This window comes from Dinoponera quadriceps, unplaced genomic scaffold, assembly GCF_001313825.1.
Source record: "Dinoponera quadriceps isolate SergipeBrazil2010 unplaced genomic scaffold, ASM131382v1 scaffold2183, whole genome shotgun sequence".
NCBI classification, from domain to species: Eukaryota; Metazoa; Arthropoda; class Insecta; order Hymenoptera; family Formicidae; genus Dinoponera; species Dinoponera quadriceps.
In genome coordinates this window covers 8,192-34,007 of record NW_014556922.1, presented here as the reverse complement: position 1 = coordinate 34,007, position 25,816 = coordinate 8,192, and the positions used below count along the sequence as shown (strand labels likewise).

General features: G+C 41.4%; 6 protein-coding genes across 7 annotated transcripts; 2 read left to right on the top strand and 4 right to left on the bottom strand.

Moving 5' to 3' along the window:
* Nucleotides 1-1,126: 1,126 nt before the first annotated feature.
* On the bottom strand, nucleotides 1,127-4,110 carry LOC106748438 (dnaJ homolog subfamily B member 12). Its single transcript, XM_014626938.1, has 8 exons — nucleotides 3,558-4,110; nucleotides 3,215-3,368; nucleotides 2,920-3,065; nucleotides 2,693-2,833; nucleotides 2,482-2,615; nucleotides 2,295-2,410; nucleotides 2,026-2,189; nucleotides 1,127-1,886 (listed from the first exon to the last, which is right to left on the bottom strand). Exons 1-8 carry the CDS (start codon nucleotides 3,688-3,690, stop codon nucleotides 1,777-1,779), a joined length of 1,098 nt encoding a protein of 365 aa, XP_014482424.1. The 5' UTR covers nucleotides 3,691-4,110; the 3' UTR covers nucleotides 1,127-1,776.
* A 1,215-nt stretch (nucleotides 4,111-5,325) lies between these two features.
* On the bottom strand, nucleotides 5,326-6,663 carry LOC106748441 (39S ribosomal protein L22, mitochondrial). Its single transcript, XM_014626943.1, has 4 exons — nucleotides 6,519-6,663; nucleotides 5,983-6,225; nucleotides 5,696-5,909; nucleotides 5,326-5,599 (listed from the first exon to the last, which is right to left on the bottom strand). The coding sequence occupies exons 2-4, from the start codon at nucleotides 6,220-6,222 to the stop codon at nucleotides 5,379-5,381; spliced, it is 675 nt and encodes a 224-aa protein (XP_014482429.1). The 5' UTR covers nucleotides 6,223-6,225; nucleotides 6,519-6,663; the 3' UTR covers nucleotides 5,326-5,378.
* A 95-nt stretch (nucleotides 6,664-6,758) lies between these two features.
* Nucleotides 6,759-8,489, bottom strand: LOC106748439 (electron transfer flavoprotein subunit alpha, mitochondrial). The gene is made up of 4 exons (XM_014626941.1): nucleotides 8,404-8,489; nucleotides 7,696-8,025; nucleotides 7,123-7,575; nucleotides 6,759-7,050 (listed from the first exon to the last, which is right to left on the bottom strand). Exons 1-4 carry the CDS (start codon nucleotides 8,443-8,445, stop codon nucleotides 6,874-6,876), a joined length of 1,002 nt encoding a protein of 333 aa, XP_014482427.1. The 5' UTR covers nucleotides 8,446-8,489; the 3' UTR covers nucleotides 6,759-6,873.
* Nucleotides 8,490-8,498: 9 nt separating this feature from the next.
* LOC106748437 (apoptosis inhibitor 5) lies at nucleotides 8,499-14,194 on the top strand. Of its 2 annotated transcripts, none has more exons than XM_014626936.1 (10): nucleotides 8,499-8,591; nucleotides 9,584-9,678; nucleotides 10,435-10,596; nucleotides 10,767-10,932; nucleotides 11,061-11,221; nucleotides 11,327-11,524; nucleotides 11,642-11,833; nucleotides 11,942-12,325; nucleotides 12,437-12,590; nucleotides 12,687-14,194. In XM_014626936.1, the coding sequence occupies exons 1-10, from the start codon at nucleotides 8,519-8,521 to the stop codon at nucleotides 12,773-12,775; spliced, it is 1,674 nt and encodes a 557-aa protein (XP_014482422.1). In that variant the 5' UTR covers nucleotides 8,499-8,518; the 3' UTR covers nucleotides 12,776-14,194. The 2 variants fall into 2 exon arrangements, with proteins under 2 accessions (XP_014482422.1, XP_014482423.1); XM_014626937.1 differs by lacking the exon at nucleotides 8,499-8,591 and adding an exon at nucleotides 9,108-9,188.
* Nucleotides 14,069-15,746, bottom strand: LOC106748440 (mediator of RNA polymerase II transcription subunit 7). Its single transcript, XM_014626942.1, has 3 exons — nucleotides 15,417-15,746; nucleotides 15,051-15,203; nucleotides 14,069-14,953 (listed from the first exon to the last, which is right to left on the bottom strand). The coding sequence occupies exons 1-3, from the start codon at nucleotides 15,744-15,746 to the stop codon at nucleotides 14,753-14,755; spliced, it is 684 nt and encodes a 227-aa protein (XP_014482428.1). The 3' UTR covers nucleotides 14,069-14,752.
* Nucleotides 15,747-15,748: 2 nt separating this feature from the next.
* LOC106748382 (tyrosine-protein kinase Btk29A-like) lies at nucleotides 15,749-21,149 on the top strand. The gene is made up of 4 exons (XM_014626837.1): nucleotides 15,749-16,466; nucleotides 17,118-17,303; nucleotides 19,936-20,191; nucleotides 20,842-21,149. The coding sequence occupies exons 1-4, from the start codon at nucleotides 16,464-16,466 to the stop codon at nucleotides 21,147-21,149; spliced, it is 753 nt and encodes a 250-aa protein (XP_014482323.1). The 5' UTR covers nucleotides 15,749-16,463.
* Nucleotides 21,150-25,816: the final 4,667 nt, after the last annotated feature.

Below are 25,816 nucleotides of genomic sequence, written 5' to 3'. Positions count from 1 at the left end.
CTTTTAAATTATAAAAAATCTGATGATAGATATTTGCGCGCAATTTTTTGTTTGCGCAATGCAACTCGACAAACTTTACTAAAAATATCTGTATCCGACACATCTCGATTTAAATTCGTGTAATTAAATAACATTTAACGAGTGACATTCGTATTTTATTATATGCATTAGAATTTTATTAAATAAAACCAGCACAATCCAAAGGGTGAATATTTTATAAACATAATTTATATATTTACCATAAAGACGTATATGCGCTAAAAATTGTATGCAATAATGATTCTAAACATTTACATATATATATTTGTGTAATAATATCCTAAAATGCTATTATTATCAACAAAGATTTAATACCAATAATATTTGGTTTCCTTGACACAGCAGAAATTCTCCTGATTATAATTGTAATCCATCTTGACGTTTTATTACACACAAGAAATTTTTATCAATCATTTTAATCACGTTATTATTTCACATTATACTAGATGAATTCTATCGGTGATTCTCCAATTGCACATGCTACGTTCAGAAACCTTACATACAATGCCGAAAATTATATCGACAGAAATGGAATAAGTTTATCCAAGCTACGTAATTAAGCTTGAAAAGGTTCTTACAAGTGAGATCTTCTTACCAATTTTAAAAAATTCTTCAAATACATTATTCAAATATTTCACAGTAGTTACAGGATATCCTGTGATTTAGAATTCACTGGAAATAAGCTAAATCTTTCTGTCTTTATGCAACAACATGTAGTAATGAGTTTATTTCAAATTATGTAAACAATGTTACATTAAATTCCCCTGCAATCGTAAAATTAATAAAAGATGTGTATTTGAGTATAATTGAATACCAAAATTACAACTAGAATGCAACATAGAAGTGTGAGAGGGGAAATTTAAAAAGTAGTTAATTGAATCTTGAATAGAAGTCGAGCTCAATTGAATCTGAATTGGAGTTAAATTAAATCTACTAAATACACATTAAAATAATTTAAATACATCTTTGTCAAATTGTTCCCTTTCCTGGTGAATTATATACATATAATCATAAGTTTATAAATTTTTCAAAGCATCTGCCAAATATGCACATGGCAGACATGCATGCCAATAACACACTTCAGGTGTAAAATACGAATTACTGAGATTATATAATATTGCATTCAGAGTTTCTCGCAATAATTACAGTCTATATTATAGTTGTCTGTGTGGTTGTACTTACAAATATTAGACTCTTATTTCGCTTGTTACAAATCATTGAGTTATCGGAATGACTGGTACCATAATGACAATCGACAGTACCACGATTTTACGTGCAACGCTGAGTGCAAATTACACGCGTTGCACTATTAGCTTTACAAATGATTTCTAAACGATTTAAAAAACCAACGTATAAACATGTTTCGTTCAAAGGAGACACATGAGCAAAAGAAACCTTCCCTGGTTCTGTAGTCGAACAATTAAAATTAAAAGTCTCACCCAATCTGCATCGCACTCAGTCATTCGTCATGCAATTTATAGTTTACGTATGGAATAAATAATAGAAACAAACGCACATGGTACATACATGTTCTCTCGGTGAGAACATCGTGTAGACTTTGATAAATATATGAATCTTCTTTGGGTGTACATAGAAACACGTTGTATGTGATGTATGTAATTGTACCTTGCGCCAAACATTCTCGTTACACCCGAAGACAATTATATACGTGTAAATATAATATACATCTATCTACAACAGACTCCTATTTATTAATTTAGTTACACGGTTTGTCTATCAGGCTTGCATTTCCTGTAGTCTTTTACACGAAGGCATTTCAAGATTTTTAGCTTTAAAAAATAGATCTTGGTCTCCAAAATTACGGGCCTTCCACATCATACTTTCCCCTGCACATCAACGTTATAAAAAATTAAAAATTGTTTCAGATATTAAAGTGAATTATGTAACTCTCTATCATAAATGTTATTGCAGTAGAGATATATTAAATATGTTAAAATAATTTATGTATATATATAATGTACGTACTATAATTCTTCTCTCTGGCACAAGTTTGTCTCAAACTATTCATGAATTCCTCTTCAATTGAAATTTCTAATCTACGTAGGCTGCCTTGATATTCACTATGAAAGTTTTCTTTAACATAATACGGTATTTTTAAACCTTGCGTCATCCTGGATACGGAATATTTCCTGTGAACGAGGGGAAAGCATTAATATATATATTTTAATTACATATCATGCAAGGTTTTATTACAAAATAATAATTACCTCACTTGAATATTTAACTATACTCACGAATTAGAATGAAGACTATAAACTGGATCAGATATGAAAAAACTACTCATCATGGTTAACAATATTAATAACAGAACCGGTAACATCTGAAGAAATGTAGTGTATCCATTAGCTTGCTACAAAATAAATTAATTTCGTTTGTAAAATTCTTCTCGGAAATCGTTGGACATCCAATTATCGTTTCTACCTGGGAATGAGCATGTTGTGCCTGTGCATCCTGTTGCCTCATCCATCTTCCACCTGGCCGACGCATATAAAACTCTTGTTGCGGGAAACCGACGCCAAAGAACATGTTGAACAATTCCTCAGCCGTGATATCAGCTAAAACAGAAATATGTTTTTATATATACAAACTGAAGTGAGAATTTTCCCGAATATAGGTTATTTTTTTCAAATACCTTCGAACCCTCGAGTATAATTGTAATGCGTATGACCTTGACGAGTTTGTGTATTTTGCATTCGTTCTTCTTCAGGACCATACATATCATATTGTTTTCGTTTCTCAGCATCGGTAAGAATAGCAACTGCATTTCCGATTGCTGGAAGAAGATAGACTACCTTTATCTAAAGACCTCTATAAACGTAGCAATTCCGATTTTCATTTCGCATAAGAATATTGACTCACCCTTGAAGGCTTCAGCAGCACCTGGTGCTTTATTCTTGTCAGGATGTAACTGAAGCGCTAACTTTTTATACGCCTTTTTAATATCACTGTCAGTAGCTTCTTTGGTGACTCCTAAGATCTCGTAATAATCCTTGCATTTCTTTATCCTGCAATAGGCAATATTCTTGTGTTGAACGAATATTAAAAATTAAATAACTGTACAAACTGTAAAACAGATAAATAGTTGAAACAGGTGTATTCATTCCATAGATATTAACAACCGTTCAAACTGCTGAAATAATCCTAAAATGGCTACCTTTTCACGTGATCCATCTGTTCTTTTGTATATTCACTTCCAGTCTGAGGATGTGTTCCATCCTTAGTAACGTTTTGACGCTTTCTAACTGTAGGTTCAGCCGACTCAGGCTTCTGGTTTTGCTTTGAAAGTATCGACACTTCTGCTAACAAGTCTACAAACATAATTAATTGATACTGGCAATGATCGTTCTGTTGTAATCATAAAAATATGTTTATGTAAAAACTACATTCGTGTCGGTGAATAATTAACAATCTACTGACATGATATAAATATGTATAACACGAAAAAACCAATAACAATTGCCTGTTCTACTGCTGTAGAAATCTCCGGAGTCACGTACCTTCGGCCTTCTTCATCGGGTAAAGTTTTTGAGCTTTACGAGCGAACTTTTCAGCCTCCTCGTATTTCTTCTCTCGCATGTGGCGTTCCGCGAGTTCCATGCAACGTTCCGCCTCATCCTTGTTGCTGTCCATTTTGTACGTCGAGAGTGAGCCGAGTACTTCACGTTTTCCTTATTCGATCGTGAAATGACGGAGCAAAATGGCAAATAAATCGCCAAACAAGAATTCAACTAACACACCACCATGGTATAACTTAATTACGTCATGAACATCGTCACGACAGCCGAGCGGTGGTCGGGATGCAGACGAACACACGAAGAAAGCTGTCAAGCGCCATTAAGCTCGATATAGGGCGGAACAATTATTAGAAACGGAGCGAAACGTAATGCTTTACGAGCTTGGCAGTCGTACTTGTAAAACAAATCCGTTGTACGTCGATGAGAAATTTCCGCGACCCTGCGAAACTTCTTTTCTTCGACACTCGATATCCTGACTCGCTCGGAAGCTACGAAAGTTCTTTAGCTTCTGTATGATATCAGCTTGGGGATGACGTTACGAACGTCGTACTTGTTGAATACGGATTGGTTATCGCCATAGGGAATTTCTAAAAGTCACGCATTAAAGCCCGTAACGGAAACGTGGACGAATGGAGAGCCTGACCAATCGGAACGAGCCAGCTGCGGATCCAATCGCACTCCCTCGATCTTCGACCCGATTAGCGACCCTGATGCGTGCTCGGCTTTAAACTCTGTACGAAGCGTCCGACGAAACGTCGAGTGCTTTTCTATAGAACATTTCGTTTGAGTTCTCCAACGGTAACGTGTGTGCCCTTTACTGGTCTTTCGTAGAGCGCGACGAACACGACGTGCACGATGGTAGGTTCTGCGCGGGATATCCGTTTAATTTATCGTCATCTTGTTGTTTCGTACGAAAATACGTTTACCAGGTACATCTGCAGGCCTAAATTTCGTTTTGTCTGTGTTACAGTCGGCACACAAGACATTCATTATCAAGCGAAAGCTTGCCAAAAAGCTGAAGCAAAACAGACCGATCCCACAGTGGGTGAGAATGCGGACCGGCAATACTATCCGGTAAGTTTTCAAATCACTTCATTTCCGGACGATGAATTTGTTCTGTTTCGAAATATTACGCAGATAAGTATTCAGAACGTACACACGACGATGTTAGTACACTAACATAACAAGAGGTGTGAGATTTTCAATATCACTCGTATTCTAACGGCGATAACCGTGCTCTGTTAGGAAAAATCGATAATCACACGTATTCATAGCAAAATTCCTAATCAGAACTACCAATGAATCAACTTGTTAACGCGTTAACCCTTTAACACGTTCATCGCCAAGCTGAAAAATACGAAAATTGGATTTTCGTATTTTTTATATTTTTTTATTTAGTTTTTATTGTGCTAAAATAAGTTAATATATTATTTATACGCTTTTATTATTATATACATAGGATTTATGTACTCTAAATATCTATTACACGATAACGCGTGATCGGCCGTTTGGTGAGAACTCGCATCACGCGATATCGCGTGATTGGCAATGAACGTGTTAAATACTGCAGATGTTTGTATGTGCACAGAATTTTTAAAAGGTCGAGGTATCATTGATTATACATGATTTCTCGTTGGTTTCAGGTACAACGCAAAGAGGCGTCACTGGAGGAGGACAAAGTTGAAGTTGTAATAAGTTCAAGATGTATCTCTCAGTGGGAATTAAATTAAGGTGTTAAAACAAAAAGAAACTCGTTGTCATATTTATTCGTATCTTTGTGTATTAATTTCCACATACCATTAATTACAAAGAATTCACTACTTTGCGAGTATGCATCATCTTTAACCAGTCCTCCAACAATTCCTCGCCGCTCTTAGGATGTGGCAGGTAATAATGTTTAGGAGGTGGTCCTTCTTCTAAGCGTACGAAATAGTGGCAATGTCTGTAGTGGATGGTTCCTATGCGCATTCTAGCGTGGCGCCGTATACCTTTTATCACCACACCTTTGGTCGCAAAGGACTCGGCTACAAAATTGGATTTGTTTTTTTGTTGTTGAATTATTATATCTTCACGATAAATCTATAGTATTATGTGCGTATAATAAGAACAAATTCACTCACCGACCCACAAATTGCTCTTATATTCTACATTATGTTCCTCCACAGCTAAGCGTTGAGCTTCTAAAATAACTTCCTTTGCAATCGCAGCACCTTTTTTGGGTATAAAGCTCAACTGTTTCACAGCTTCATCCACTGACATGCCTCTTACAAAACAAGCGATATACCACATATTTTTGATACTGTACTTAATATTAGCCTTCATATGACATACATACTGAAAAACAAATATACATACACATTTGGTTATTGATCGAGTTACTTAATATTATACATAATATGTGACATACAGCAGGTCTTCTTTCTTCACCAGGTTTTTGTGGTGGGAAAATAGTCTCATTATATCGAAGAAATCCAGTCGGGGCCTCATGTTTTATTGCGCCTTTGTTGCATATTGCAGAAGAAAGATGTAAACTGCATGTTGGTATAAAATTAGTTACCTTTGCTGCATTTGGTATGATATCAGTCTTATTCACGACAGATTTACCACATAACGCCAGATACTTTACACATTGACGAATATTCTGCATTTTCTACAAAGATAAAATTTTGTTTTAATTTATACATAAGATAACTATATCTAAAAAAAGCCTAAATAATATATAAAATTTGTGATGTAGGAAATATAAACATTAATAACAATACAGCTGTTCGGCAAAGAATTTTCTAACAAATATAAGAATCGTATAATTATTAATTATATAAATCTTATAAAATAAAATAGACTTTAAAAACCGTTAGGATAAAACATAACCTATGATAATCGCTTATCTCGCAAAAAATATAATGAAATAAAAAATAAACGTCTGAGAGGTAAACATAATACCTTTGTGAGAAAAATTGTCAATTCACGATCCTATCCAGTGCAAGTGTTGTGTTAAGTGCACCTCGTTTTACAAATTTACATCGACAACTTCAACACACGTTCGAACGTGACTTCCGTATTGCTCGCACCACCTAACCTCAATGACGAACCGCCGGATCGGACACAACATATTTACTCCGTCGTACAAAAAACTTCTCTTGACGATTAAAGAAGGATAAGAAAGTTGAAGAAACTCGTGGGAACGTGATAAAATTGTTATAAAATTTTTAATTCCACACATCCTTATCATACTAACAAGAAAAGCGTAACAAAATTATACAAGAATATACATCTGTCTGCCCGGAAGATATGCGATTTACAATTTCTCCGTGAGCTCGGGTACGACTTTAAATAAATCCGCCACCAATCCGTAGTCCGCAACTTGAAAGATGGGTGCCTCTGGATCTTTATTGATTGCCACTATTGTCTTGGAATCCTTCATTCCAGCAAGATGTTGAATCGCTCCCGAAATCCCAACCGCTACGTACAAATCCTAAAAATCGATCATCGCGAGATTATTGTATGCGCATCACAGGGGAATTTTGTATAAATAAATTTCACTCACAGGAGCAACGATCTTGCCAGTCTGTCCTACTTGAAGATCGTTTGGCACGTATCCGGCATCAACCGCGGCACGAGACGCCCCTACCGCCGCATTAAGCTTATCCGCCAGTGTGTACAATAACTGGAAGTTTTCTCCGGACTTCATTCCACGCCCGCCGGAAATCACGACTTTCGCGGATGTTAATTCCGGCCTGTCGGATTTGCTGAGCTCTTGCTTGATATACTGCACTTGGTTCGCAGTGTAGCCATCGGTAGCCACGTTTTCGCACTTGGCATCACCTCCTTCCAGAGGTGCCGCTGCGAAAGAAGTACCTCTTACAGATGCCACTTTTACATTGTCTTTAGATTTGACAGTCTGAATGGCATTGCCAGCGTATATAGTACGTATAAACGTATCCGATGTCTTTATGTCGATGACGTCGCTTACTGGAGATACGTCTAACTTAGCTGCGACCTTAAATTCAGATACAAATCGTATATTAATGCAAATCAATTAACGAATCTGACGCAGATATAAATTGTTATTATTTTATCAAGGTGTATAAAATAGTGTATATTGTATGTATATACTGACCCTAGGAAGCAGAGCTTTACCAAACGCACTTGCACCTGCTAATACATGTGTGAACTTATGCTCGTTACACAGTGTAATTATAAGCGGCGTCAAAGATTCGGCGGTGAATCCCTTGAAGGCATCGCTGTCCGCAAGAAGGACCTTGGAGACACCCTGGGCCTTGCATGCACTTTGTGCCACCGCCTGGCACTTGGAGCCAGCGACTAATACAATTACATCACCGCCGATCTTCTTAGCAGCCGTCAGTGCGTTGCTGGTGATAGGTAGCAGACTTTCATTGTTGTGCTCCGCGATAACCAAAGTGGACTCGTAACGTGCCAATGAGCCAAACTAAAAATAGACAACTTATGAGAGCTGATTAGCTATCAAATTCTCACTACAAAAATTACCCTCTCACCGCATAACTAATATATTTTGTAAAAATTCGAGAAATTTCAACCGAGCGTGCTTAGTAAATCAAAAGTTAATCGCAAAACTTACATTTATTTATATCTCTGATTCATCATCCTTAATTTAATTATTAAAGACGTAAAAATAGCTTTTCTGTATCGCTCATAGGATCTTAGTAGATCAGTAGAACGCGACTGACGCTGAGATTTAAAATTCTCAAAGGTTATAACAATTAGTGAGCGCGAGATAAAGATACTAGATAGTGAAAAACAACCGAAGAACGAAGATCAGAACGAATTTATGAAAACGTATGCTCACTTTGCTAGTAGCCCGTAACGCTCTGAAGTAGGTGGAAAACATCGTCGCAGAAATTAGTCTCTTTCCTACGTCCCTCAAGTGCACGCAATGTTAAGTTGTAAAAAAAATCAAATCAATGTGGCGGTTTATGACGACAGGTCCAAAGTTCTACGTAAGACCCTATATGAGAAAGAAGAGCAAGCACATAAGTACATACATTTTATTTTAGGGACACATTTTTATCTTAGAGATCCTCCAATTGGACAGGAGGTTGTCGCACTTTATTTGATGCGTTTCGAGACGCAATTAATATCCAACAGCAATATATATATATATATATATATATATACGTATGCATAATGAATATTTTATACTTTTAATAAACCACTCGATAGATATATTTATCAGTATACACTCGCGGATACAATAGATACGTTCGGAAAACAAAACGATTGCACAACGATTGAGTAATTCTTCAACGTAATTGGTTCAAATTTAGATTTCCTGAATTCTTGAATTATTCATAATTATTGGTAACTTGCGAGTGATATCCAATGAGCTTACTTACTTTTATGGAATAGCTGTATTCGTTTATTGGATATCACTCGCAAGTTACGTATACGAATAGTCACGAATGATTCAAGAATCGAGCCTCAGAGTCTCAGTTAATGAGTGATCAGTGATTACTGGTCTTTTCATCAGATCTCTAAATTTAGACTAATTACGTCGAAGAATCACTCAACCGTTGTGCAATCGTTGTGTTTTCCGAACGCAGTCATGGCATCCGCGAGTGTATATTGACAAATGTATACCATATGTAACACATCATTTCCTTTATCCCTTTTATCTCCGTTTCTTGAGAATTCTACGAGAGAGCTTTCTAGAAATTTCCGAGTGAAAGTTCTAACAGCTCTTCTCGGTGAAAGCTGTTATTTTCTTATTTTTATTACGACTGTTTTTCTCTCGGGGCACAAATGGGCTGTGCCCTTTATATTGCAGCCCTTCCCACTCAGTGACGATGCTCGTATGTTAACGCTCGCACACGAGAAATCTCTCTCCCATATCACTGTTTCCAGTTGGGGAAGTTAGTTCACCGACCGCCATTTTAGTCGTTTCGAGCGTGTTCAGCGGTGTTGGCGTCCGGCTAGATCTCGTGTCGCAAGTTATTTTCTGTATGTATCTCGTATTTTCGATTGTGCAGGATTGTGCGTGAACCTCACCATGAGTACCGACAGTATTGAGAAGTTGTACAAGAATTTTGGCATCCTAGCTGATGCTAAGGATAAACTGGCTGAAGTAAGTGCCTTATTGGTTATGTCGTATATATTTCATTTGAAGTCGGAGAATTTGAGGGAATTTTATTCTGGATATTTCTCTACTTATGTACGACATTGTTTTGCAAATGAATATCGCATGAATAATTTCTTGTGTGAAATATGCCGGGTGTATCTCGGAGAAAATGGAAAACCTGAATGTCTCTTGTGCACGCCCAAGCATTGCACCATACCATGAATCTTTTATATTATCACAAGTGATTTGGAATCATTGATACTGGTTTAACGACACATAATATCGCTACGATTATTCAATCTTATTCCACATAAATCCGGATCCATATTAAGCTTTTAGCCTTTTGCTCTAAGCAATAAAATATGATTTCTGACATAAAAGATGTTTCCTACGTTACCATAGAAGTTGCAATAACATTTAAATCTTAAATGTAGTCTACAATGGACAGTAGGAGTATATTCATAAGAAGTAAGAATAAGAAATTGATCAATCATATTCAAATGTAAGGAGTATATATATAAGGAGGAATAATCAACTATGATTGGTCAATTTTTTATTCTTACTTTTTATGAACATACTCCTACTGCCTATTGTAGACTATGTTTTAGAAGTTGCGACATCTGGTAGTGCTGGAAACACTTTTTGCTAGAAATTATAATTTAGTATTTAAAACAAAAAACTAGAAGTTTGTTATATCTATCGTAGATCTAGACTAACTTGTAAAGATACAATCTTTACTTTATATTCAATTTGAATTTGCAGCATGAAAAGGAATATTTGGAAATTCTGACAGCTGTTAAAGGATCACCAAAGGAAAAACGTTTGGCATCGCAATTTATTGCAAGGTTCTTCAAACACTTTCCAAAACTAGCAGATCAAGCTATAGATGCTCACTTGGATCTATGCGAAGATGAAGACTTAGCTGTAAATTTCATATATTTTATAATTTAATCTTAAATTAATTTTACATTAATCTTGGTTATGTTTTTTAATATAATTAATTTTTTGTTTTTCTTGTTTACTTTGAATTGAAAATGGTTTGTTGATTTAGTAACACAAAAAAGATAATAAAACGTAATCATTATATCTTGTAGATTCGGAAACAAGCTATCAAGGATTTACCAGCACTTTGTAAAGACAATAAGGAACATACAGCAAGAATTGCAGATATTTTGGCACAATTATTGCAAGCTCAGGATCCTACGGAATTAGCCGTTGTACATAACAGTATTATGTCACTTATGAAGAGTGACCCAAAAGGTATAAATTTTAATATATAATTGATAGAATCCATACACATGAAGATGTTTTATTTAAATATGAAGTAAATATTTTATCACTATGGTTTATGTGGCATTTATATGACTCTGAACATCTTAAATTTTTAGGTACTATAAGTGGATTCTTCAGCCAAATTATTAATGGTGATGATGGAACAAGGGAACGTTGTATAAAATTCCTAGCTACTAAACTCAAAGCAATAGGACATGATGTTATAACGAAGGAACCAGAAGACATGTTAATTTCTGAGTGTAAAAAAGTACTACAGGTAATATTTTATTAGTCTTTTGTATCATTTTGTAACACAATAACATATGTTATTCCTCAATAATTATTACTTATCATTGTTCACATATTCTCTCTTTTTACATAGGATGTAACTGCTGATGAATTTCACAGTATCATGGAAATTCTTGCATGGACTAGATTAGGATCTACTGTTAGTGGACAACAAGAATTGGTTGACATTACAATAGAACAAGCTGAGTTGTCTATACCTTTTAAACACACTAATATTGAGCAATGGAACAGGCTAGTCCAATGTGTTAAACATGCTCTTCCATTTTTTAGTGTATGTACATATATATATATTTTTTTTTCAATAATATGGAAATAATATTTAATGTTTCCTTATATTTTATACAATTAATGATTTACATGTATATTTTAATATCTGTATTCTTTTTAGTCGCAGATTGATTCATCCAAATTCGTTTCTTACATTTGTGTACAAGTTCTACCACACCTCTCTCTGATAACTTCTCCTGATGGTAGAGATATTCAGTTGGAATTATTAAAGTTGCTTGCTGAATTAACCGTATTTTGCGGTACGATTGAGAAACCCGAGGATAAAGTGCAACAGCTTTATAACACTCTCATTGTGAGTAATCCATTTTATTGCACGACTGATTCGATACGATTATTGTACAGTGAAATGTCTGATATTTATATCTCGTTGCTTACTGTTATTTTTTATTTGTTATTTCAGACCTATATGCCACTTCCTCCAGCTGCAGATATTACTGATGTACCAAAGTTACAGTTTAGTCACGTGGAATGTTTGATGTACGCTTTTCATAAGCTGTGTAAACAAACTCCCGAATTCCTGATAAAAGATGGGGAACAGTTGAAAGAATTTCGATTAAGATTACAATACTTTGCAAGAGGTATTCAAGGTTATATAAAAAAATTACGAGAAGCTATTAGTGGAAAGACTGAGGAGGAATTGAAATCTGACGAAAATCAACTGAAAGTCGTTGCATTGAAAACAACCAATAACATCAATACCTTAATCAAAGACCTATTCCACTCGCCTCCTAGTTTTAAAAGTATCATACATCTCTCATGGAAAACGCATTGTAACGACAAGAAGGTTATTAATTTTCTTTAGTCCCTTTATTATAAGCATGAAATATTCTTCAGATATAATTATGAACGAATATGCACTTCAATCTTTAATATATTAATTTTATTATTCTTTCAGAACGAAAAAAATTCTACTCAGAAAAGGCACACACCTATTACATTTGGAAATGACAGTAACGCGAATAAACGTATCAAAGAAGATAAGAACAACAAAAGAGAAATATATACGCCTCCTAGCGGAAAATATAGCTCAAATATATCATCCAATTATGGTAAGCCGACAACGATAAATAGTAATAAAGTTTGATGGATGAATTTTAACCTATAATCATGAATAAAATAGTATATTGGTTTTGTATTATTTTTAGGGCGAGTTAGATTTAGAGGTAATAGATCTGGAGGAAGAGGTGGATATAGATCAAGAGGCCGTGGAACATGGCGGAAAAACTTTTATTAACTACAACACTAATTTGCAGTAACACACTGAAAACAACTGGAATAAGACGATTTAAACGCTTGTCTGGTTTGCAAGAAGAAAGTGCTTTTAAACAAACACTATCAGAATACATGATTGTAAGTTTGAAAGAAATGAATTTGGATGGTCTACGTCTTTTGATAAGTCAAAGAACGTAGCAAGAAGCAAAATGATTACAAATATTATTGATATACCTACTTCGAGTTCGATTGCAAGAAGGCATTTGTAATTACAGCACTGATATTTTCACCGTTTAGTTATTTTAACATGAACAACAATCAAAAGCCAGAAATATATATATATGTGTATATATATATATATACACATATATGTGAATGCACAATGATTAAGAATGTTGCTACGGATGAACTTGCTATAACTATCCGATTTTGCGTGAAAAATTAATAATGATATCAATACTGATGGAATTATGTGTAAGGGAGGAAGAAAGAAGATTTTTCGGAATGTGAAAAATTTATGAAGCTGGTATTATTCGAAGATATGGGATAGTAAACCGATGAAGAGATGTCCACAAATAAAGATAACGATGGCAAATTCAAGTTTGAAACCATGCAACCGTTTGGAGGCAACTGTCGAGGCATCGATACAATGTCATGGTTAAAGAAGCTTATGGAAAAAATGGACGGCTCTTTTCGCGTTGAGAAACTGAACAAACAAAATAATGCAATAATATAACCTTGTATCCATTCCTAAACTAACCCTCCTCCATCCAAACTTTTATATTTGTTAGTACTTGTCTGTTAACAGGACCAGGCTATGAACGGAAGGGGTTTGCATCAGCTGTACATAAAGACAATTAAATCGAAGAAACATCAGATAAATTTCTCATTTTACAGAAATACTAATATATGTAGAATTTGCTATTTACGTACAAGTCAGACAGACATATATATTTGCGTATATATTTTAAATGAAATTTTATTTTAATAATTACAAAATTATTAGTGCAAATTCTGATTAATTTGAAGTAAATATATCTGTGTTTCTTCGATAAATGGAGCAGCTATTATTGTTGTATCGCTTTTCTTTTGCAGAGACCAAGTACTACCAAGAGGTTTGGGAATCGAGGAGTCAGTCGTGCTGTATCATTTGTAAATTCATGTTATTTTTAATTACAGAAATCTCCTATGGATGGGTCTGGAACCAGGAGTAACTTGGATAAACTAATTATTGTTTTTTCAGGCTCTGGTGGCATATCTCGTTTCATATTTATTTTTCATATATATGTTTATCTCCTTGGTGATTGCTGTTTTGTGAGGTGAGTTTAAAAATGTTCTGCCTCCCTTTCCCTATCCATTACTACCATGTAAAAAGACTTTGTTACATGCAATTCGTGAATTTGTTTCTAATTATTTCAATAAATAACATTATTTAACATCACATATTGTGTTTTTTTACCCAATTACATGTAACGAGGGAATAACATTAAGAGAAAAATTAACGGTCGATTCTGAGAGCAAACAGGTAAACGTCTGTATGGATGTTTGTCTACATGTACCTTAATCTATTACAATGTATAGCTGTGTTAAATTTAGATGTATTATCTATATATATATATTTACATGTAATACCAATCTTACTAAATTTAGAATACAACTACATGTTTGAGTCAAATACAATTTGTCAAATATATGTATCACTAATATGCAAATAATAAAATGGTAATTTCAAGAGAATTATCGCAATCTACTTAAGGAATATTAATTATATGATATATTATAATTATATCATATTATAATATAATTATATTTCATTAGAGTAAAATCTCTGAAAGATTTTTATATTTCCAGATCACTTGAATATATGTTATGCAACGTTAAAAAAAATGATGTATTTATCACATTGTATGTTATTATAGTTTACATATGTAAGTATGTACAACTTATAGCATGTTCATCCATTCAGAGATTAGTTAACATTTCGAAGCAATGCAACGTCTTAAAACAGTCCATTTGAAGAAATAACATCATCTATCACTTTGCACATGATACGGTCGCTCGGACTACATGGATCTAAAGTTTGTTGCTCGAGACCCAAATTATCAACAGACTCCATAGTATCTGTGTTTATTGCGAGTTTAGAATCTAATTCAGCTGTGTCTGGGAGCATCTGTAAGGCATGCTGTAGTATTTCTTGGACCTGTAACAATACCATATATATCATAAATACAATAATAATAATTATGAATAGCTATGTACATATTATATAGATTTCATATCTCTATTAATAAATATGCCTTTTCAAGATGTTTCTGGAAACGCATCGCCGTTTCAAGTCGTTGTCTACGTTGCAGTTCCATCATTACACGTAATGTTTCTCTGGCTTGATGTGGTCTAAATTCATTCAACAAATGATGTATCTGGATAAACAGCAAAGTCAAGTCTTCAACCTGCGAAGACACAAAGTGTTATTATGGAGATAATTCAAGATAATATTAATATCTTGAATTAATACCTAGCATCAGTATTTTAACTTAATATTGACAAGTAGAGATACAGATTTAAATAACATAGATGTCCGTCTATCATCAAGCAATTTATAATCTTTTATATATTTTACTTGAAATCTTTAGCGCTTAAATTACATATATACGAGCTCTTACCTTTTCTGCTCGTCTTGGACTATCAGGACACTGAACGAGCAAGTCTATCAAATCCAAGAAATTTACAAGCAGAGAATGGTTGAGTTTCTTTAATTCACGCCGACGGTCGAAGTGTTGCGGGTACAGCCTTTTGATCCCCTGCGCCTCCAGCGGCCTGATGATCGAGTCCTCCGCGTTGAACATGTTGCCGAACATGGTATAGTTATCGTGCATCGGCGGTGGCGGTCGTGGAGCTCGTCCACGACGTACATTCTCGTCCGTGTACAAATTAATATATTGAACAGGCGGTAACGGTAAAGAACTGACTTGTATCGCTTCGGGGGTTGCCATATCTTGCTAATACCCGAACGTCAATGAACAGCGACCAACGACAATTCGACTCACCGATGACAAATCTCTACTTACTGCTAAACGTATCGATAGGTTAGATCGAGTCCCATCAACACGTTACTCGAGTGTCTGTTCGCAAAGCCCTAAAACCGGCCGCAACGCAGCTTATGCTCGTCCTCGCTTTTCCAAGCGGGACTGAAAGAAAATGTCCCTTTTACGAGTAACGTGAGTATTTCGAACGTACGCACGCTCGCACGGGACAACCGTCTCGCGAGCGAGCGAGCGAGCAAAACAAAACGAAACGACAGCACTCGCGACAGCAGCGCCCTAATCCGCCATTTTGTTATGTTGCAGGCCGCCCGAGTCAAGGAGCGTCTCGGATGAACCAGCCGGTTGGAGTCACGCGTGCCGTACGAGGCGAGATTTCACGGCGACTTCTCCGCGGTATTTGCGCGAGGCTTCGGCCACGGTCGAGACACCGTCTCGTCGTTCTCGCGTGGATTTCTTTATTCGTCCGCTGACCGGGCCGCCCGGTTGACTAACGTGGTGCGGCATTTCCTGATTTCTCGTGTATTTCCAACGTCGCCGCGAGACGTCTTCTCGTTTGACAGATTGTCGGTGTGTGTATGCGTCCGTTCCACGTGAATTCTTTGTTGGGCGCCGGTCATGTTTTCGACAAGTATCGGAATCGCGAGGTAGTAGCCGCATATCTGTTGCATGGTAAGTACTCGGATCCCGCCCGAGTGGTCGCCAGCGACGACCGATAAACCCGCTGCACACGTAGCGTCGAGTGACGAATTCGAATAATCAAACGTTGGAACAACCGCGTACCAATGTCCTCGCGCGGTGTTGCTCGCGCCTTGGCGTGACACCTCGGCGATATTTCGACGACACGCACGTTTCCGCTCGCGTTTCTCCCTCAACTTCGCTCAACTCGTCGCTCGTCGTCGTGCAAAAGTTATGCGGCCATTCCCGGCGGCATAACAGTGAGAGAGAGAGAGATAATAATTGCTCGTTAATTGACACGTGTGGCGAGGTTGCATGACAGGAAGCGGGTGATACAGCAGGAAAAAGTGATTCCGGTGTGCTAAATTTAGAAGTGGATTTGCATCCTTTGTGACTTCAGATAAACCGGATACGCAAGATACGCCATCTTATAGAGAATTTGAATATATATTTGTGTCTGTTGGATTTTTTTTGTTGTTGTGTCTATCATAGAGCTTTATGTGTACTCTGGGAAGTGTGTTAAGTTGGTGCATCATGTTGACAAAGTGTTGCTTGCAATCCTATCCAGGCTCTGCGATGAAATCTTTCCTTTTCACGATGAAGCTCCATCATTGTGCATAAAACTTCTGCTTTTACTGTTGCTAGGGTGGCCCCCCATCTGTAATGGCCGGGAAAGATGGAAAGCTGGAGCCAAAAGATGGGGATGTCATTCGGCAAGGATTCATGATAAAACGGTCCCAAAACAAGAAACGCTTTACTCCAGTCAATTACAAGCAACGATGGTTTGTGCTGACCAAACGCTACCTTGTTTACTACGATGGAGATGGTGAGGTGAGTTATTTTAAAACCCAAAGTGTCTCAGTACTGATGAGAGAATTAAGCAAAGTATGACGCACATACCTTCAGTTAATTTATTTTCCACTTTCACATTGCGCTAACCATGTGGCAATAATGGGTATCCATACTTTGGCCAGTTTCTCCATTCTTTTAGTAAGAGATCTTGTTGCTTCTGTAAGATTCTTTTCATCATAAAACTGTTATTAAGAAAAACACAACAAACAACTGCATATTGATAATATTATTACACTATGTTTATACAGAATATCCCATATTTTGTGACCTTATCAGTATCTTTTCGCTGAGGAAAACTTGATCATAAGTTTATCATAGAATCCATCATGAAAATTAAGGTCAATTTTATAAAGAATTGTATATATGAACAAATAATTATGACCTGTATATGGTGCAATTTTTCCTTATATATGTAATTATACAAACCTAATATATATGTGATTTGGGAGCAATCACAAATTATACTCACAAATTGCCTATAGTTCTACACATCAATATAGAACCAAGGCATTCTATACACGAGAGGAAAATGTCTAATCCAACCATAAATGTTACTTAATCGGCCATGCAAATCCCCAAAAAATCTGCAAATCCTGCGAAATCTGACATTTCTCTAAGTTTCACCGCAAATTTTACCCCCCTCGTTCGTTGATCAAATATTAGCAGATCGATATATGGATCTTCCTGAGTGCAGAGCTCTTGTTGCCAGTTAATTGCACAACGATAACACTCGATCTTGACAACATAGCTGTGGGTATCGGTTGCAATAATAATCGGTAAACAGGCGGTCTCCGCCGTGTACGGCGATTTTCGTTGTCGGACAATGCGCGGAGATTAATCCCGTGCACGTCGCGACAACCATGGTCCCTTCAATCTCTCGCGTCGAGCGGGACGGCAGGTAGCTGGTAACTACGTGGTGGGTCGTCGTGGCTAATACCAATAGCTATCTCCGTAGCTAAGCGAACCGTTAGGTGGACCGGGCCGCTTTCGGTAGGAAGGGGTGGATAACGTGCGCACCCCCGTGATACCCCCGTGTGTCAAATTGGTGGCGCAGGCGCCACGAGTTCTCCGTCCTCTCGCTCCTCCTCCACCACCACCTCCTACTCCTCTTCGTCCTTTCTTCCCGCTCCTCCGTCGTCGGATTCCTGATGCTGCCCGCTCAGTCAGTGGCCGTCGTTCGGGGATCGGTCTCGACGAAGCGCGAACTTATCGTCGTCGAATACCCACTTCCGCTGTCTTTCTCTTTCTCTCCCACACACACACACACACACACACACACATATATACATACATAAATATAGCATACTCTCTCCGAGCTTCTGCCGCGAACCCGGACGATCTTTCGGACGGTCCTGCGGACGAGTCTATGACGCTTTAATCCCTCTCCGAGAGCGGCCGAGTTCGCGAAGAAACCCAAGAACAGGCGCGCGCGCGCGCTCATCCTCGATGCACTAGGTCGCTTCCCGGCGGATCCTGATCCGAGAACTCTTTGGCCCAGGTTCCAGCTGACTCGCGGGATCCAACGACCAAGAGTCGAGCTATATCGCGTTCTCATCGACTCGCCGAACGGCAGAACGCGGATATCCGAAGTCGGTTGTAACTTCTCTCTCTTCCTCGCGCGCCGATCGAGAAGATCGGAGCGCCGGAGGGGGAGCTCGCTCGTCCGACGTTGCGTCCGATCGTTTCAGCGATCTCTGCAAGCGGAGACGCAAGACTGTGCGTCCACGTGCCGAGCACACAGCCGAGACACACCGTCGACCTCCGGTCGGGATTCGCCGTGTTCGTCGCGTCGCGAGATCTAACGTGCAACGTGGAGGTAAAAGAAAACTTGAGGATTTCGCATCTTCGCACCCACTCCGCTTGCCCTCGGCGCGCATTAGCAGGCGCGCTCGACGGACGGACGGATGGGAAATCCATGTCGCGCGTATCACGAATTCCGGCGCGATTGTCCCCGGGGAGGGTCGCCCGATGCCATTCGTCCTCGTAAATTACTTTTCGCGACCACCGCTGGTGGTGGTGGCTACATCGCACCGATATCGGGAAGATTGATCCGCCGCCGCGTAGTGCGGTAGGAATTTCCTTATTGTAATTCGCCAGGGTCGAACGACGATGCATCTTCCCGCGAAAGCTTTCCCAAACTCGCCTGGCGGAAGGGGAGAGAAGGGGGAGCCAGGGCGATCCATAATTCACGACGGAATTCGGGACTGATTTCTGCTTGTAATTTCATACGCCGCCTCGCGAACGTCTCTCCCCGCGGATGGGGATTCTCGCGAATTACAGATCGTCCGAAACTACCAAACCGAAGTGAGACGTAAGATCACTTTGGGGGTATAACGATATGAAATTCTCACGTGAAGCAAACTCGAGGGATCTGACATACATCGCGCAATACCTAAACATAACTCTCCACTCGGCCGTAACCACGAAGAGCTTCCGCTTAGAGAGAGATAAATAGATGGGTAGATAGATAGATAGATAGATAGACAGAGAAAGAGAGAGGGAGAGTGAGAGAGAGAGAGGAGGTTGCGCAGTTGCTCTTAGTTAGCGAGCGAGCGAACGACTGCAAGTGTCTATTAATGAACTTATAAACATTAATTGCCGTTCGTTGCAGCGCCGTAAGGAACGCGGACGAATCGCCGTGGAGAGCGTCCACGTGGTGGAAACGGCGAGCCTCGGGAATAACAGCACCGCTGGCGGAGGCGGCATCGGCGAGGTGGCGGGCGGCGACGCGGGCGGCGGAGGCGGCGGGGTACCATCCGGGCTGCCCTTCCAGGTGGGATACCGGGAAGCTGGCCAGGAGTACACGCTCTACCTCCTCGCCGCGCGCGAGCAGGATCGCGCCGAATGGATACGCGCTATACGCGCGGGTAAGTCGCCCGGTCCGCTTCCTCTCACGTCGGACGCGCGTTTCTCGCGTACGCTATTCAAACGCGACCCGGTTCGGCCGCGCTTCCGGGCGGCTGTCGCCGCGCTCGTCAACGCTTCCTCTCGCGATGCGCTCCCAATCGCGCTCCGCTAAGCGCGTATCAGATCCGCGATCGCGATATCCGCTCCGATATCTCGCGCGACGTCGCCATTCAAGCCTCGTCGAGTAGCCGTGGACTCACGGATGCGCGGGACCTCCTCGTGGAAAAATCGCGAGACTCCACACGGCGGGGACGTGATGCCGATCATCGAAGTTTGAGGGACGAGTCGAGAGATTATTTGAATCGGGGGCATCGCGAGTCGTGTGATTGTCGTGATGAGCTCTCTCTCTCTCTTTCTCTTTCTCTCAAGATTCTGCTACCCATCCGAGGCCGGAATCTTACAAAATAAATCCCAAGCACTCTCGCGATTGCGCGTTCGTATGTCTCGACATCAATGAGAAAAACCAAGCAGTCTCGCTGACCGCGCAATCTGTTATTTATTTTAGCGATATGCAGTTATTTATGTTTTCGCGTACGATACGCGTATGTTGTCGTTTTCCGAGATGACATCGTCATTGATGGATGCCGCTAATGATACCGTTCGTTCTCAGTGTGCAGTGAGAACCCGGGCTTGAGCGGGCGTTATCACGCGGGCCTGTGGAGCGGCAAGCGCTGGTCCTGCTGTCGATTATCGACACGTTCCGCCGAGGGCTGCGATACCTGCAGTTCCTGGTCCTCGAAGCCGTCGGCGAACGCCACGAATCCGTCCTCAACGTCCTCCACTTCGGCGACATCGACGTCCGTGCTCGGCAGTACCAACAACACGACGACCACCGTCACGTCCGACCGCTCGCAGCCGATGAACGCCGAGGCGAACAACAATCCGATAGTCCAGACACGTTCAACGATCGGTTCGTAATTCACATTTACTTACCTACACTCTTTCATCTCCGCCGTTTGCCGTAATTGGCCGGTCGGCGAATCGACGTCTCATTTCGCATTGTTAACGCGAGAGTTCCGGGATCGTGCCGTCCAACTCGCTTTCGCGTGGCTCGATGAAATCTAGCAATCTCGCGTCTCCCGTAATAACTCGACCGCTATCTCAGGAATCTCTGCTATCTTACGTCTTTATATTCACTCTTGCGATACGACCCGAGTGCGATACACCACTGTTCTCTATTTACGGAGAACAATAACGCACACGGGTGGAAATAAAATCGCAGCCGGAGAGAACGTGAGCGGCGCGCGATCCCGGGCGGCGAGGTCCGTTAATCGTCCCTGTGAAAAATTAAACGTCATACGTGGGAGAGCGTTGTTTATTCGCGACGCATTTTTCCTCCCTCATTGCGCCGATACATCATTCGGCTATGGCGAGGCGCGTATGTGCGCTCGAACGCGCCGAAGTATCGCGCCTCGTATTTTATGCAACTGCCAAATGGGCCAATTACGAGCCGGCGTGCGAATAATCGCGCTGGAGATGCGTGTGGGCGCTCGTTGTTCTCACTATCGCCGAGGAAGGATCGCCCAAACGTATCGCGCGAAACGAACGAACGAACGGACGAGAATGAGCAAACGAACGGGGAATCAGCCGGTGGGCGCGATCAGCAGCGAGTAATTAACTGATTGGCGCTTTATCTCGTTAAATATTTATCAGCGCGCGATAACGAGTCCGCTTTTCTCGCTCAAGATCGACCGACACTTTGTTTGTCGGCGTATTACTTCGGTCTGTTGCCGCGGCGGGCTATCCGGGGATTTATCGAATAAATAGCGATTTCTCCATGCGGAAAATCTCGTTTTCCATCGCGCGATCGCCGAGCCAATATGCGGGCGGAATAAGGGGATTGTTTCCGCGCGACTGGCGTTCCCCAGAGTGTAGAGACTCCGTCGAGTCTTAGAGCTAATGATCCGAAATCTCTATCTCCCTTTCTCTCACATACATACACACACACACACACTCTCTCTTCCCCGATAAAGTTTATTCGCGTTTTAATCGCACTTCCGGGAATATCGGGGGAGCGCGATGTGTCGAGTGACGGATGTCGCGCGGAGTTTTCGCGTCTCGTCGGCGAACGACGTTTAAAATCGCGGTCGAGCGCGTCCTCGGAAAAATATAAGCACGATTGACAAATTCGGCGCGACACGCTAACGGTGCTCGCCGACCCGCGTTTTTGCCTGGCCCGCCGGAGCGCTCTTCCTCGCCGTATCCGGAGCTCGGGAGACGACGAGACCGCCGAAGAAAGGCTTTATTGTAAACAAAAGCGTCACTCGAGCCGGCGCGGAAACTTTTCTCCCGGTCAACGGAAGCAGCGCGGCTTCGGCGACATTTTCTTCGGAGAGACGGAGAGATGGCACGAAGACGACTTCTTCCTGAGCCACGACAGCGAAACTCGAATCGCACAGCGTGGATATCGCGAAATTGTCCCGGTCAAGCGGTCGTTCTCCCAATAACTCGGGGCGCCCTAGTTTCTTTATCGTTCGAGACGAGACAGCCTTTCGGCTGTCTCGCCGATGGCGCCTCTCCTCCGCTTTCCTCCGCCGCCAACGCGCGTATCGGTAATTGAAATTTCACATCGCCGCGATTCCGTGATATCGCGGACGGCTTTCCCGCTGAAAAGCGGCGGCGGGAGACTTCTGACGAGCCCGACGTAAATTTGATTACGGAGCGCCGCTCGTTGTTTCGATCAAAGGCGACGATGAATTCACGGAGGAGACGGTGAGATAGAAAGAGAGGGGGAGGGGGCTGCAAGAGGCCGGTAAGAAACGCACCGTTCACGCCGTGAGGATTTTCCGCAGGGACGTATCTCGCCGCGGAGAAAATACACCCCGGTGCGATTTTTCGCGCCGAGCGCGGTGTCGTGTAGCTCTCATTTGCATCGCAAATATCCATGATATTCTATCCGGAGCGCAAATGACGCAGATGTCGGTTTTTACCAAGGAAGAGGTATTATTAGATGGCCTTTTATTAAAAGTCGATACGCGCCATCGAGCGATCGTAAAACGGGCGTCGACGTTGCACGTCGTACGAGCGCCGGCGATTGTACGGCGCAATCCGCGCGCGAGTCTCGGTTCTCCGGTCGAACTGAGAATGCGCGGTAGTGATCGAACGATTACTCATTAAGATCGCACGACGACAACTTCGACAACAGCGATCTCGCAGCGCACATCGGAAATCCCCACCCTCCCGAGCTTATCGATTCGCCCGTTCATTTGCGTTTCGAGCTGCCGCCGCCGCGGAATAGATATTCGCGCGGCGGTCGACCGCGCGAGAGATCCTCCGATCGTCTTCCAAGACGATCTTCCTTCAACGGCCTACTTAACGACGAGTTGGATCCGGAGATATTTTAATCGCAAATCTAAGTATCGAATCGTGCGCTATCGACGTTCCCGGGCTCGTGCGCGCGAGCGCGCGCAGGAAATATAAATGCAATTTGGTAGATTGTATTCTCCGTCCGACGCGTCTCTCGAAGTCAGCCGCAGCTGAGCGAACTGATTCGATTATTAGCTCATCTGCCTAAGAGAGAGAGAGAGAGAGAGATATTAGCGCTTTCGTTGAGGAAGAAAAATGCATATAAATTTATATATATGTACATATATATATGTGTATCTCTCTCTCTCTTTCTCTCTCTCTCTCTCTCTCTCTCTGTGTGTATACGTATTATCGTTTATCATTTTTCAAGTTTCCCAATAGTTGGTCGCGTCGGACTTTCGACGGTGTTACGTAACTACCAGCCGGCAATTAGCAGTTGTCCCCCTCCCCCGCAAGCCGGGCGAAGTAATCGCCCGGGGCGTTTCTCGATAAACTCCGCCTGAGAAATAAAGTTCTAATATTATAATACTCCCTTTAATAACGGATCATTCTATTAATCTCGGATCGATTTAATTACCGAGTTACCAAAGACCGCGCGCCCACTCCAATTATTCGTGATGTACTGCCCGGCCTTTACATTATTTCCATGGGAGGGGATAGACATGCATTTATGCATGCAATATTCGATTCCCAGCGCGGCAGGGCGCAGCTGTACTTCGGGCTTTAAGACCCCACATCTTAATTTACGGCGCGCAATGTCGTCTATCTTGCGAGTCCCTTAAGATCGCGACGACGCGCTATCGTCGAGGATCTCGCGAGTTTTAGACAAACGAGGTCGTGTCGAACGCGCATTACGTCAAGCCTGAGAAGTATCTCGATCGAACAAGCGGAGCTCGAAGTGGCGTCAGTTACTCGGCGCAGCCGGAGAGCGTCGTTCGAGCGAATTTCTGTGATCCCCCAAGCGAATTTTTCCCACCGGCGCAAACGGCCCCATCGAACGTCGAAGTGAAATCGAAGGTGGAAATTAGCCGACGATTCGTCCGAATCACTCCCGCGGTGTGTTTATTCTGCGGCCCGCTCGCGGCTAAACGTGTCGCAACACGGGGAATGCATAGTCAAGAATTTTGCAACCTTTCAAATTACGGTCCGCTGAAATTTTTCTGTTATTTTAACACAGGAATATGTTGAAGAGTACACGTGAAAAAAATTAACATATGTATGTACACTCTGCCTTATTAGCATATCGCATACTTTTTTAATATATTCGGCTCGTTGAAGTAACACAAAAATTTCAGCGGGTCGTTATTTACAGAGAATTTCCCGCCGTGTATAAATGCATTGCAACGGGCATCATCGACAGGCGAATAGGAGAATAAAAATTCGCGTGTCAGGTTCGTAAATCTGTGTAACTCGCGCTCGTTACTCTCCGGCTCGTTATTCGAGATAGAATTTACCGAACTTCCGCGAGCGAGACTGCGCCCCCCCCCTCCTCCCCCCTCGGCACCTGGACGAGAGTATATCGGTCTTTCTCACTTTTCTCAATATCGTCACTCACTCTCTCTCTCTCTCGGCGCAGGTTCATCTCTCCGGGTCTCGCCGCTTTAATTTGCCGCGATATCAGACGTGACGCGACTCCATTATGTGAACGTCGAGTAGGTCGAGCACGCAATTAACAAGTTTGCCTGACCTACGTAGCGACGAGGCGCGCTACAGCTGGCAAATGAATGCAGCCAGTATAAATCCTAACTACTTCTGACCATGCAATATGCATTCGCAAGAGGCATTCTGTCTTTCTTTTCTCGAGCATCCTCGACGCCTGCTGTCGTCAAGCCGCGCGATAAGCGCGTTTTTCTTTCACCCGATACGATATCTTTCACATGCCCAAAGCTGTCTCCGCACACATACACACACACACACACACACACACACATTCATGCGCGGAATTTTCGTCAAACGCCGCTTTGTCTCAAGTGTCTCCTCGTCGTCGATCATCTTCGCGTTTAAAGCGACCGTCGGCCGTGTTTCCTCCGGCAGTCGCGAATTCACCGCGCCCGCGTTCTCGTTTTCCCGCGAGCGCTCGCTCTTTAAAGTACACCGTCGAAATATACGTGTACGTGTGCCGGGGAAGCCCAGATTCCACCGGACAACTCGCGCACGCGAAATATCCGGGGCGAAATGAGAGTCGGACGGGAAAAAGCGCGCGGGATTACGGCGGGAGTGATCGGTATAAATAGTGAAAGATTCGATTAGATAACCGATCGAACGTGGGACCAGTTCGA